The 15,152-nt window shown below is 38.5% G+C and overlaps 1 protein-coding gene across 1 annotated transcript; it reads right to left on the bottom strand.

Moving 5' to 3' along the window:
* Positions 1-13,936: 13,936 nt before the first annotated feature.
* On the bottom strand, positions 13,937-14,839 carry LOC109260472 (keratin-associated protein 26-1). The gene has a single exon (XM_019438704.2). It carries the CDS (start codon positions 14,754-14,756, stop codon positions 14,205-14,207), a length of 552 nt encoding a protein of 183 aa, XP_019294249.1. The 5' UTR covers positions 14,757-14,839; the 3' UTR covers positions 13,937-14,204.
* Positions 14,840-15,152: the final 313 nt, after the last annotated feature.

Genomic DNA, 15,152 nt, shown 5'->3' with positions numbered 1-15,152 from the left:
CAGAAGAGTTATAGAGACTCTCTCAAATGTGATCGTTTCCTTTTGGGTACATTTTCTGTATGTCCTCAGAGCTACCTGGCACTTCTCTCTTGCTGAATTCTTTTACCTGACAGCATTACACGGATAGTTGTCCAGACACAAATGAAAATACCTTTCAACCTTGTCAACAAGTTTTACTTGTATTTTTCAAATATTCTTGTCCCAACGTATTTACCGTCATTCTTATTACTCCCAGCCAAGTGCAAGGGCATAACTAGCAGAAAGGGAATTCCTTCCCCAGAATCTAGTATAAGAAGGGAGAACGTAAGTATTTGTATCCATAAGTGGTAAGACTATATATCAAAGAATAGGCTGGTGGCTCACAAAACAAGAATGACTACTCATCTTTGAAGGGTTCACAATTCTGGTTGTCAGCGAAATGAGAAAAGTACACACAATGTGGTGGAATTTTATAAACAAAACTCTTCAAGATAAAATATTGCATTTATTCTAAAATTACATCCAGATTGTAGCCACGTGTAAGTTCCCCCATCAAAAAAATTACTGGCATGTAACATTCGAAATAATTAGAACACTCTCTACCTGAGGTGAAGCGGCTTTGAAAGGCCTGACAAACTGCAAATGTTTCCATAGATCGCCATGGCAACCAGTGAATTCACGAGGATTTGTTTGGAGGCTGCCCACATTTCTGCTTTATTTCTGTTTAGTTTATTATTTTTTTCTTTTTCATTTTTTTATCGTTTATTTTTGAGAGACAGAAAGAGCACAAGTGGTGGAGGGGCAGAGAAAGAGAGGCACAGCATCCGAAGCAGGCTCCAGGCTCTGAGCTGTTAGCATAGAGCCCAACGCAGGGCTAGAACCCACGAACCATGAGATCATGACTTGAGCCGAAGTTGGACACTTAACTGACTGAGCCACCCAGATATCCCTTAGTTTATTATTTCTTAAAATACTTTCTAACCTACCCAAATCACTATATATATACATATATATGTATATATCTATATAAATTTATTTATTTATTTTGAAAGAGAGAGATCATGCAGAAGGGACAGGGAGAGAGAGAGGGAGAGAGAGAATCTCAAGCAGGCTCTACACCAGCAGCATGGAGCCTGTTTCGTGGCTCGAACCCACAAACCAAGAGATCACGACCTGAGCAAAAGTTGAATGCTTAGTCAACTGTGCCACCCAGGTGCTCCCCGCGCCCCCCTTATATTTTAAAGGCTTTTGATATGTTTCCAAATCCACATTTCTAACACGGTGGATGAGCATCAGATTTACCAAATGGTAAATGGTCTAATTTACACTTTTAGATGACTGGTGAGGTTTTCCTATTTTGGTATATTAGTATTGATTGTTTAGCTTTCTAGTGTTTGGATCTTGGTTGTCATTTTTAACATCATTTGTTAAACACATTTCTCAAGATGAGATTCTCTTATTCTCTTAAGAACCCAGAAGAAAATAAGCATTTAGAAAGAGCAGTCTAGATTGATTATTTATTGCCACACCCAACTTTGCTTTGAAAAACATGATGAGTTTTTAGAGGGAAAAAATAAAATAGATTCCTGGACCTATCACTTAGAGGATTGTATTCAGAGTCATAATTGGCCCCAAGAACCTGATTTACTTTGCAGATACCTCTACAAAGCCTGGTTAAGGAGCCGCTGGATAAGAAAATCCCTTTGTCACTCACCAATGCTCAAAGTCTCTGATTAGCCATGCCTACATAAAATAAAAACAAACCCACTGCATTCCAGAGTTTAAGAGGAAAACTCTTTTCCATTTCAAAGAGTTTATTGTTGATGAAAGTTCTCATGGAACTTTCTGCAACTTTTAACTTTTTCAGAAAATGTCTCCCAATCCCCCACACAACAAATTGCTTTGATGTTTGGTGGACAGGTTATAGAACAGCACATTGGATTAAAGCTTTTTAAGAGTTCTGCTTCCAGAAGCATGAACATGCTAACGAAACTGCTCGTTTAGAGGCATACAAGATCCAGTAGTATGGGCACCCACGCAAATAAACCATGCCCAGTCTATGGCAACAACTCAAAAATATTTCTTGAATAAATGATGTTGAATGAATGCACGTGGAGATAGAATTTTAAACCAAGATCTTTGTTGTAGTTCCAGCAACAGTTTGAGATTCACCCCTGGGTGATCTCACTTTCCCTTTTCACCTCTCCTTCTCCCCAACTTTTTTTTTCTTCTTCTCCACCCTCTTTCCACATGACTGTAAAGGAAATAGAAATGTTGTTGTGTTACTGCGCTATTTCCTTCTAGTAATAAATGGCGTAATGGAGAATAGGTTCCTTCTACAAGAAACAAGATGCCAAGTATGCTTTAAAATATAGCCTTCTGTTCACCCTGCAGCCGAGAAAGTTTTGTAATCAATTCATAAATTCGTATTATAGATATATCTTGCAGGCCATCATCACCTCCCGAGATGCAGTTCATGCTGACTTGACAATACTGGATATTTATCAACCAATAAGAATTTCATAAAGAAAATGGAAAGTGCTGCTGTATTAATGGAGAAGGAAGGTTCATCAATACAACTGCTGATGGTGCAAATAGGAACAGGCAATGTGTTATGTGTGGGCCACATAGCATTTCCCTGTGTGTTCTCTCTTTTCCACTGTGTTGTGAGATCTGACAATGGTCTATTTATATCAGCAACCACAAGTGGTTTGCTTGCAGATGGAATTAAAAAGAATAGAAATGCAGAGAGGCAGCAAAATGTTTTTGCGTGTCCTCTCACTGTACCTCTGAAACCACTGACCTTAAGCGTCTAAACAAAGCTAAATTGCTCCTCTGAAGGTTCTATACATGATCCCTTATTGAGTAAACTCCATTTCCTTGGATCATAGAAATTAAAAAAAAAAAAATTAACATTTTCAGCAAAGCTCTGATTTGAGTTCAGAAGAAAACCTAGTCTGCTCATCTAAGTACGTCTTATATTGAAGTCCTTACAGTCTTGTCTTTAACTTCTAAATAATTGTCAAAGAGGCAAGTAATCAAAGGATAACATTTATCATTTTAAGATTTTTTTTAAAGAATCATGGTGTCTTTTACCTCTGGATAAGAAAATAAGACAACAGTAGAGAAAATGCAAAGCTAAGACACCTATGATCCAGTACTCATTCTGAGTGAGGACACTTTATAATTTATGTCTCTAGTCAGCTGATTGAAGTCAACATGCATATCAAAAATGATGACAGAGACTTGTGTCTAAGGAAGCGTGACCTCCCATAACTGGAATTTCTATTGCTTTACTTTTTCGCCTGGGCTTATTTTCTAGAATCATTTGAATGTAAAGGTTTCTGTTTTAAAAAGGACGTGTTACATTTTGCTAAATAGTTGGACAAATGCATTGCGCCAGAGCTGGTCAGCAGGGCTGTGATTAAGAAAACAAGGAACAATGTTTTTAATATTGCTTCCGTTCACAGGTATAATTTAAAAGGCGCGACGCTGTTTTGCAATATAGTGCAATGCAATATAATATAATGCCATAGGCATGAAATAATGATATGGCACTTATTATTAACTTCACATTTATATTAACTTAGCATAGGGCATTAAGGAATTTACTACGTGGAATTAAATGCACTTTTTGAAGGGGCATAGAGTTCAATAATATTGTGATTAAATTGCTATAGAAAGTATGTTTGGATTAATTTTCTAATGCTGAAAAATTCTAACACCTGATTGAAAGATTTATCTATCAGATGTCCAATTTGTAGCATTGTTTGTCTGGATTCAAGTGAGGGACCTTTATCAGAGTGGCAAGTTTGACATAACACCATCTACAAAAGTGCTGCTCTTAAGTCCACCTTGTTGGAATATGAACTGGGAAGATTTTCTGTTAGTTCATCCTACAGCTTCTCAATGACAGTTTTTGTTGTTGGTGGTGGGGGGGTTGTTGTTTGTGTGTGTGTTTTTGTTTTGTTTTGTTTTGTTTTATGAATGACATAACATGCAGGTTCCTCATGTGATTAAGTAAACTGCCTTCTCATAAGATCCTGAAGGCCCAGGTGTCACATAAAGGGCACCTCACCCACTAAGAAAAGGTCCCTGTGTTCCACAATATAAAAATATCGGAGTATGCATAGGACATGGGTGCTTTCATTAACCCACAGGATTTTTCTTAATTAACTGTATTTGTCAAGGCAATTGCTAGATACCCAAAGTATAAATAACTTCACGTTTTATTTTGTAAGTAAATTTTAGTTTTCCTTTTTAGATATTTCCCAGCACAAATTAGGTAGGCAGAGATAAGAACACCTGCCTTCATTTCAGTGCACAGCCCAAACTTTCAACATCTGTCTTCCCAATAAAAAAAATACAAAAATGGTCATGACAAACATACTAGCAATAATGAATATTCATTAATGACACATGTTTGTTTGGCCAAGAAAGTATATTAAAATATGCTGAGCAACGTCCCATACAATAAAAGGTAATGCAATCGATAAAAAGGAGCAGAAATATCAAAATAGTTGAGAGAAGAAAAGTCCTGGGACCTTTATATAAGCTCATAACAATATTTAAGTGTCGCCATGGTAATACGTCAGAAAAGTTACAAAATTAATATTTCCTTTGAAAAATTTTTGAAGCTTAAAATTAGGGTTACCGTAACATCTTGATGTATATATTTTTTGTGAATGTTGACCTTCAAAAAGTGAGCAAGATGTTTATAAGGTCATACTTGAGTAGCTTTGTACTGAAGGTTATGAACCACAACAGCCAAGGGTGTTGAAAGGTATTGGACACTGTAAGAGAAAGGTAATTACACTTTCTTACCTGGCTAAGAAGGGCGCTTCCATATGGTGCCCCTCTGAGCTCAAGCTCACTATGCTTCTCATTTCCACCATTTTGAGAGTTACCCACATGATGGATTGTTCTGTGACAAAATAACTCTGACGGATCTCTCTGAAAGCTCAAACCTTGTTGTACATAGTTGCATTCAGCCAGTTCAGTAAACATATGAATAAGAGGAAGATATGGTGTTAAAACATCTGGAGAAGAATATTGTCACTTATTCCCGCATGGTCGCTGACACATTCCATACAGCACAAATTCTTAACCAGCCCTCTGCTCCTCTTCCTCAGTGTCTTTTACCTTACAAAATCTTAGGTTAGAACCTAGGGTTACTCCAGTAAAACGCCAGGTTAATGACTGACTAACAAATGCTAAAAATTATAGTTTAAAATTCTTTTTAAAGATCTTCTTGTTCTTGTTTTTATGTGATAAGAACCACTCTGAGTCTTACTGTCCCGAAAAGATGCTATGATTCATTGCTAATATAGGTGAATTGGCCACCCATCTGGTTGTGTTCACTTTACTTTTGGCAAACAACCAAAGCTTGTTACACACAGCTTGTTTCGCTACACCTGATGGAGTTGATGACCCTGTTATCAGCAAGAGTGTCTAATATATTGAATATATTGGCAAATTCTGGTGCTGCCTTTGATTCACTGGCCGTCCTGCAGCCATACTCACCTCCTTCTGTTCCGAATACTCCACAAATGTGTGTCTTTGATCTTGCCTTCCATGCCTGAAACATACCTCCCTCAGTTCATCACAAGGCACTCTCTTTCTAATCCAATTAGTTATAATGCATATGTAATTTTTTAAAAGACAAAATGCCTCTATGTTGGAAATAGCTATATCCCCTGTTTATAAATACCCTTTTCACTCCCTTTATACCACTTTGTCCACTCTAACATCACCCTATTCCTGATCACTCTTTACTATCTATTTCTGTCCCTCCCCCAGATTGAGTGTAAGCTCCAGAAGGGAAGCAATAGTATCATGTTTATCACTGTCATGTTTATCACTCTCGTCCCAGCACCCAGAAGAGAACTTGGCACATGATAGGAATTCTTTACATATGTACGAAACAATGGTGCCCACTGAAATAACTTCCGGGTGCTTCTAACGTATTAATCAAATGATACAATGAAATATTGACTGACTTGTAAATCTGAACCAACTCTTAAATTGTTTAATTTCAGCTTAGGTTTGAGCTTCCTAAATCAGTGGTTTGCTGTTTGTCATTAAAATTTGCAAGTTCTCAGCCATTATTACTTCAATTATCTCTTTTTCTGTTTCTTTTTCTCTCTTTCTATTTATTTTTGAGAGAGAGACAGAGACAGAGACAGAGCGTGAGCAGGGGAGGGACAGAGTGAGAGAGAGAGACACAGAATCTGAAGCAGGCTTCAGGCTCTGAGCTGGCAGTACAGAACCCAACACGGGGCTCGAACTCACAAACCACGAGATCATGACCTAAGCCGAAATCGGAAGCTTAACTGACTGAGCCATGCAGGCACAGTATTTAAGTAGATTTTCTCAATCATCTCAGAGGAACTATCTTCCCTACTACCTACCCTCCTCCCCAAATAGCAAAAGACTCGTTTAATGATCTGAACGATGAAAATAACAATAGCTAGGTAGCCATGCCACTGCATATGTTTTTTTTCAGATCAATTAACAATGGGAAAAATGAAAAAGGTTATTTTATATGCTTATTTCTTCTCCACTCTTCTTTCTTTCTTTATATGGAGCAGAGTTTCTGACATGTAATTTTTTTTTCCCCAAAGAACTTCTTTCAACAATTTTTTGCAGGGGACTTCTGCTGGCAATGAATCCCCCAGGTTTTGTTTGTCTGAAAAAATCTTTACTCTCCTTCACTTTTAAAGGATAATTTCATTGGATATAGGATTCTAGGTTAGTGTTGTTTTTTTTTTTTTTTTTCTTTCAACGTGTTAAGTATTTCACTCCACTCTCTCTTGCCTATGTGATTTCTGACAAGAAGTCCACTACAGTTCTTATCTTATTTCCTCTCAATAAGTTGTTTTTTCTCTGGCTTTTTTTTCAAGATTTGTTTTCCTGTAGATTGATTATGATGTGAGGGGGTATAATGTTCTTTTTGCTTCGTTTTTGTTTTAATGCTGCTTGGGGTTTGAGCTTCCAAAATCAGTGGTTTGCTGTTTGTCATTAAAATTTGCAAGTTCTCAGCCATTATTAACTGAATTATCTCTTTTTCCATTTCTTTCTTTCTTCTCCCTTTGGTATTCTAATTATGCCAATCACGCCAAAATCTGCCATACCTTTTGAAATTTTCCCACAGATGTTACAAGCTCTGTTATGTTTTTTGTTTTTTGGTTTTTTTTTTTTCCATTCTCTTTTCTCTTTGCACTTCAGTTTGGGAAGTTTCTATTGACCTATCTTCAAGTTCACGGATTCTTTGCTTGACCATGTCCAGTCTACTGTTGAAATGGTCAAAGACATTCTTCATTTTTGTTACAGTGTTTGTGATTTCTAGCATTTTTTATTCTTTCTTCAAACTCTATCTCTGCTTATATTAGCCATATGTTCTTGAATGTCGCCTACTTTTCCACTGGAGCTTGAAAGTAATAATAAGAATTACTTTAATTTGCTGTCTGATAATTCCAATATTTACGTCATATCTGAATTTGAGAGTTTTCGTTTGCTTGTTTTTCTTTTTAAATGTTTATTTCTTTATTTTGAGACAGAGCATGAGCCAGGGAAGGGCAGAGAGAGAGGGAGGGAAAGAATCTTAAGCAGCCTCCAGGCTCAGTGCAGACCCTGACACAGGCCTGGATCTCATGACCCCAAGACCAGGACCTGAGCTGATATCAAGAGTCTGATGTTTAACCAATGGAGCCATCCAAGCACCCCTGAATCTGAGTCTGATACTGACTTTTACCCTGGAGACTGTGGGTCTTACGGCTTTCTGGTGTGCCTTGTAACTTTGTTGAAAGTCAGGCAAGTTGCATTGGATGTTAGGAACTGAGGTAAATGGGCCTTTGGTGTGAGGCTTGCAGTTAAGCTGCCTAAGATTCAGGCTGTATTTGATATTTGTTACAGCTCTAGGTGCCAGAAGATTAAGATTTTTCTAGTATGTATGTATGTATGTATTTATGTATTTATTTATTTATTTATTTAGGGGTCTCTGGCGTTGGGCTTTGTATGTACTCCTCCTCAGAGAGAAGCTTCACCATGTACTTCTTTCAGTTACTATCCACTGTTATTATGCTGTTAGTATGGCCACAAAATAGGGGGGAGGGGAAGCATTCTATTATAATTAAAACTCAATCTTTCAGTGGGCCTGTGTCCCTGAGCTTGACTTTCTTAAGTGCTTCTTCGTTTCTGCACCTCCTGCCTGCCACTAACGTGAGTCAGGAAAGCTGGTCACTTCCTCAGGTTGGGTAAAGCTCTGGTAAAGTTTTTCTTCCAGAAGAGTGGGAATTTGCTATGGAGGAAGTGGCTGTTGGTCTTCTTCACTAGGATTACTCTTCCCCTTCCTTTGAGGGCATCTTCCTTGATTCTTCATTATGAGAAAGTGTGGTGGGGTCCTTGGTGGTAAAGCATATGAAGTGTGGGGCATCCCTAAGACTGTGGCCCCCCCGGAGGCCCTTATCCTCATGTTGGTTCACACTCAGCCCCCAGCAATTCCTCAAAATTATGGAGCCTTCCTATCAAGTTATGTTTTCAGCATAACTTTCTGCTCTAGGTAAGCAGGCTTCAGCTGTGATTCTCTGGGTTCCCTTGTTTCTCCAAGTTTTGAGATGGCACTTTTCCATGCAAATTCATTTCTCTGGTGGGTCCAGGAAAATTTATTGGTTTTCAAGTTGTCCATTTTGTTTTTGTTTTTGTTTTTGTTTTTGTTTTTGTTGTTTGTTTTTTAAGCTTACTTATTTTGGAGACAGAGAAAGCAAGCAAGGGAGGGACAGAAAGAGAGGGAGAGAGAGAATCTTAAGCAGGGTCTGCCCTGTCAGTGCAGAGCCCAACACGCGGCTTGATCTCATGGTTTGAGAGATCATGAACTGAACTAAAATCAAGAGTCTGACACTTAACCAACTGAGCCACCCAGGCTTCCTAAAGCTGTCCACATTTTTCTTGTTATGAGAGAGAAGTGATGATTTCATGCTCTTTACACGTTGGAACCAAAATTGGAAGTCCCCAGGGGCGCCTGGGTGGCTCAGGCGGTTCAGCATCCGACTTCGGCTCAGGTCATGATCTCACGGTTCATGGGTTTGAGCCCCACGTCGGGCTCTGTGCTGACAGCTCAGAGCCTGAAGCCTGCTTCTGATTCTGTGTCTCCTTCTCGCTCTGCCCCTCCCCTGCTCATGCTCTGTCTCTCTCTGTCTCTCAAAAATAAATAAAGGTAAGATAAAAAATAATACTTCAAAATTGGAAGTCCCCACATTCCTTAAGAGTTGCCCCCAGTGGCTTCACCTTCTCCAATTTTCTAGAAAATTACCCTATGAGAAATTATTCCTCAGTGGAGAATGAAAAAACTACTGTTTATGTTGAGAAGTGATTATACACAATTAAGTCTTGAGAAAAAAAAAATACTCAGTTCCAAATTCTACCCTCAAAATATCTGAACAATCTGTTACACTAACACTGCATTTTTTCCCTCACGTATGCCTGATTTAAAGACTTAGCTAATCATTATTCTAGTTTAAATATTTATTTTCCCTTAATCTATTTCAGGCAAGATAAGAAACAAGAAGATTCTGTCTGATTTTGAACTTCAGGGACAAGCTTCATAATTAGTTATGATGACGACCTAACATGCATTCTTGATTAGAGTTCATATAGGAAGGGCAAAATAATATTTGAGCTCCTGGTTTAACAAGAGAAAGCCAGTTCTTGTGACAGCCAGTTTGACGACGACTATATCCGGAGGATTAATTGCAATCAACTTGTTGGTGCTTAGATATTAATAAAGAATATTTGTGTGTGTGTTAAAAAAAAGCTTAAACACCTATTCTCCCCTTATATTAGCCAGGGCAGATGTACCTAGGAAGCCAGAAGGCAATAAATATCAGCTAATATATTGACCTGAAATTAATCAAATAAATTTTTGTTCTGTAATCATAATGTAGCTTACTAGAGAAACATGGGTTTGAGAAAACTTCAAAAATAAATCCCAGATCAGTAATTTACAATGTGTATGATCTTGGGTAAATTAGGAACAATTATAACTACCTTGCTGTATATTAAAATAATTAAGTTAATTTAAATAAGAATCATGATCTTGAGCTGGCAATACAAAATTATCACATGTGAAACAATCTATAAATATTAGCAGGTCCTATGTAGTCATGAGATATTCCATATGGAATTTTTCTTAAAATGCAATTGTTTGAATTCTATACTATGGGGATATGAGAAGTGAATACAGGTTTTCAGCCAACCTTGGGAAACACAGCACACAATAAAACTCCAAATGAAAAACCCCAACATGTACAAGTTCTCGTCAGTACTCTCCCAGATTTAAATACTTCTTTCCCTGGCCTCCTCAACCATCTGGCCAAAATGTAATTTATTTAAGTTAAAATCAACAAACATTTTCAGAGATCCTGGTCATTACTGATACAAAGGCAGCCTTCAAAGAATCGAAAGTCTAGAGAAGAGTTTAAAAATGCAAATAAAACAATGAAAAATTAAGCATGATATTGATGTAAGAATAGACAGTGAATAGAATAGAGTCTAGATATAGACACATCCATATACTTGATTTATGAAAACAAGGGCACTGAAATGCAATGCTGTAAGAAAAGGGGGCATCTTTTAGAAAATGGTGGAGGTTCAACTGGAATTTTGGCCCCTACTACACAACACATATGCACACATCAATTTTATACTGATGGCATATTTAAATGCTGAAGGCAAAACAAAAAAGAAAAAAAATTTTCTAAAGTTACTATGTAGAATACTCATTAATTTGGGGTAAACAAAGATTTCTTAAAATCGGTAAAAGATTTTAAAAGATCTATACACTGGATTAACTTAAACTAAGGAATTTCTATTAATTTAAAGACACCAGTAAAAACATGACAAGATAAGTAGGGATATGGAAGAAGATAGTCAAAATATATCCACTCAACAAAAAGCTAATATAGAGACTACATAAAGAATTCTTTCCATCCTGAAAACAGACATATCAATTAAAAAATCACCAAAAGACACAAATGGTTACTTTACCAAAAAAAAAAAAAAAAAAAAAAAAAAAAAAAAAAAAAAAAAAAAAAGAAGGACATTCAGATGGCAAAGAAACATTTAAAAATGTTCTCAATATGATGAGTCATCAGGGGATTGAAAATAAAACCAACATTTTTCATAACTACATACTCACAAGAATAGCTAAATGCAAACATACTGACCATTGCAAGTATTGATAAAGATATAGAGGAACTTAATTCTCATGCTCTGATAGTAGAAATCAGTACTGATACAACTGTAGGGCATCGCCATGTTCTGGTGTAGAATAAGGCTGAACAGGCACATCCCATATAATTTATCAATCCCACTCCTAAATATATTACATATATATATATATATATATATATATATATATATATATATTATCCATACCTCCATAATGTATGGCAAAAGATAGGTGTAAGAATAAAAAACTATTCTCTACATTATTTCTAATCTAAACTGGAAACAACCCTGCAGAATGGATCAATAAATTTTGGTGCTTTAGTACCTTGAATATTATACATCAAGAAAAATAAACTGACTACTGGTATATATAAAACAGCATGGAAGAATCTCACAAACACAGTATCTAAGAAATGACACTAGAGATAAGTGGGTACATACTGTATTATAATTTCATTTTAAAGTTCAAGAACAGGCAAAACTCACATATGGGTCAGATGTCAGAATAATGGCTACCTCTGTGGAATAATGATTTGTGCACAAGTTAGTATGTTACATTTCAACTACAATTCCACTTAAATTTATCTTTTTATGTTAATTTATTTATTTTGAGAGAGAGAGAGAGAGAGAGAGAGAGAGAGAGAGAGAGAATGAACAGCAGAGGGGGCAGAGAAAGAGGGAGAGAGTGAATCCCAAGCAGCCTCTGTTCTGTCAGCGTGGAGCCCGATGCAGGGCTCAATCCCACAAACCATGAGATCATGACCTGAGCCAAAACCAAGAGTCACCTGAGCCACCCAAACACCACCACTTAAAATTGTTTTTAAAATAAGCAGTCCAGAAACATCAACAATAGAAGTATGTTCAAGATAAAAGCAGGCTAAGTCAAGGTGTCATTTACTCTTTAGGTTAAGAGGTGAGGAAAGGGTTAGGAAAGACTTCAAAAAAATAAAGGGCACAGGGACACCTGGGTGACTCAGTCAGTTAGGATTCCAAGTCTTGATTTTGGCTCAGGTCATGATCTCATGGTTCATGGGATTGAGCCCCGCATTGTGCTCTGCCCTGACAGCATGGATCCTGCTTGAGATTCTCTCTCTCCTGTTCTTTCTCTCTCTCTCAAAATAAATAAAAAAACATTTTTAAAAAATAAAAATTAAAGGGTGCAGATGTCACAAACTCAAAATATCTGGGAGAGACAGGCAGGTAAGGCAAAAGAATAAACGAGAATGGATTTTACAATAGCAGCATGAACCTGAATGGGAGGGACCGGCATTCAGCTTTATGTCAGAAGGTCCATAAGGAGGCGTGGGTTCCGAGAACCTGAGACATATGCCTTCTCTAAAGGAAACAGCTACTAGTTAGTTTCTGGAAAGCATTGTCTTTCCTGCATGCTGACATAGTTTCTAGATATTCTGCTTCTTCAGAAACATTAACATCATGCCTTGACAGTTTAGTTTTATTTTAATTTGTAAAATATATAACTATACACATTTTGAGTGAGGGAAAATGTATTTTAATACAGATATGCCCCACAGTATATGCCTTTGGTAAATACTGAGATAGTTCAGGTTGATCTTGTCCAGGTCTCTATCTCTGTGTCTGCACAGGGCAGTTTAAGTTATAGTAGGTAGGTAATGAAATTGTTGCTGGATAAATCAACAATTTAATAAATGAAGTTGAACTGTGCTTTTATTTTATTTTTAATGTTTATGTATTTTTGAGAGACAGAGAGAGAGAGACAGACAGAAAGAGCACAAGCAGGAGAGGAACAGAGAGGGAGGGAGACACAGAAGCCTAAGCAGGCTCCAGGCTCTGAGATGTCAACACAGAGCCAGAAGCAGGGCTTGAACTCACAAACCGTGAGATCATGACCTGAGCTGGAGGCAGCCACCTAACCGACTGAGCCACCCAGGCTCCCCTGACCTGTGTTTTTAAAAGTGAGTACAAGTTTTCAAAGTAGATTGATCAGAAGTACATCCTGGCTTTGATGACGAGATGTGCAGAAGGGTAGATAATTGTAAAACACAGATGTTCGAAGCCTTACATGTAAGTCAGAATTGCCAGAGCTTGGTGTTGGCAATGTTGAGAAGGGGATGAAGCCAGAGAGATGGGACGGGGAGGAAGGCAATGAGGGAAAACAGATTCATGATCAGGCATTTGCATTTTTATTATATGATAATAGAGCATAGGAAGCCATCAAAGGCTTAAGGTTCAGTGAAACATGGTTCAGTTTGCAATTAGAAGGGAGATTTGGATGGAAGTACGTTCATTGGGTGAGAGAGATCAGTAAAATGTTCCTGTTGAGAAGTCAAAATAACTTCCACCAAGGGCTTTTTGGGTCTCTTAAGTACATAGGATCAGAGATCTAGAAAGAAGCTTGAGGAATAAACCATCAAGCTATTCCCTCAATGTCAGATAAGAGCATATGGTTGAGTAACCCATGTACTATTCACTTATCGTACAAGCAGTTTTAGTTGGTCATTTCTGTGTTAAAATGAAATTATGAAAGGGGTGCCTGGCTGGCTCAGTTGGTTAAGTGTCCTACTTCAGTTCAGCTCATGATTTCCTGGTTCATGAGTTCGAGCCCCGCATCAGGGTCTCTGCTGCCAGCACAGATCCTGCTTCAGATCCTGTGTCTCCCTGCCTCCCTGCCAACCCCCCTCAAAAATAAATAAACATTAAAAAAAGTATTAAAAAAAAACCAAAATAATGAAAGACAAACTGAAGAACCAGCTTCTTAATTTTGACTTAATCCAATTTATTTCAACGTGAACCGAATAAATTCTTCCCGCATCTAAATGACATTGAACCGCGTTGTACATCAAATAACTTTATGCCAAGGAGAGATGAATAAAAAGATAAAAATATGAAAGGAGGGGCTTGAACTACATCAGGCACAGTAAAAGCAAGGAAAGGCACTATTAGGAAAGAACCCAAAGTCCCCAGAGTTTGCATTTTTGTCCTGGATCCTTAGCATATGATTATTAAGTGGAACAAGGAAGCTACTGGCCTCCCAGCGCAGAGCAGGATGGACGGCAGGTGTTGTACACGTGGGTCAGAGGTTGGCACCCACCGAGGAGAGGACGCAGAGGTCTGAGGCCACTTGGCACAACGTGAAGCGATTGAGGATTGCAGGGCAAACAGCTCAAGGGGCGGCATCCGTAAGTAGGGAGGCTGAGGGGTCGGCAGCTGCTGGACACATAGCTCAGAGGCCGGTAGGAGATGGGGACACAGGAGCCAGAGACGTAAGAACCGGCAGGAAGAAAAGTGGTTCCTTGGCAGGGTCTGGACACGTAGTAAGTAGTAGAAGGGCAGCAAGAAGTTTCGAAGTTGCTGGGCTCGTGGGGGGCTGGCTGGCCGCTGGTTGCTTCATTGCAGGCCTCTTGGCAGTTGTCCAGAGGCCGGAGATGGCCTTGACAGTTACTGGGCAAGCAGAGGACATCGCCACAGCTCACGCCCGTGGAACAGAAGGTGATGGAGGACGTGAGCGGAAGATGGCAGGGATTGCTGAGGGATCCCAAGCTGTAGTTGGTGGAGCAGTTGTGACAAGACATCGCGAGGTTCCGAAGGTGGGTTGTGGTTGAGTGGAGAGATGCGAGTGTCTTCGGGTTTCACCGTGTCCCTCACTTGGTTCCACCCTTATATATCCCTAGAAGGTGGCGATTGTGTACACAGACTCTCTTCCTCCTCCTTGTAGGAAGCTGCATCGGAACTCTTCATTATAGTCCAGGAAGTGGTGTCCCCAGCGCCCATAAAGCTGGACGTTCCATCCATTGTGATTAAGGAGATCTAGAAAGAAGTGCGACTGAATTTTAAGAGGATCGCGACTTCTTAAATTACCCAATGAAAACAGACGCGTTTGAAGGTCATTCGCGTAATCCAATTACAACCGCCACTACACAAACATTCGTACAATTCCTCCCTTGGAATTGCCTTTCAGACTTGAAAAG

The sequence above is a fragment of the Panthera pardus genome, unplaced genomic scaffold (assembly GCF_024362965.1).
Source record: "Panthera pardus isolate Hobbes unplaced genomic scaffold, ASM2436296v1 HiC_scaffold_16, whole genome shotgun sequence".
NCBI classification, from domain to species: Eukaryota; Metazoa; Chordata; class Mammalia; order Carnivora; family Felidae; genus Panthera; species Panthera pardus.
Note: the sequence above shows the minus strand (reverse complement) of the source record. Positions and strands in the feature narration are given on the sequence as shown.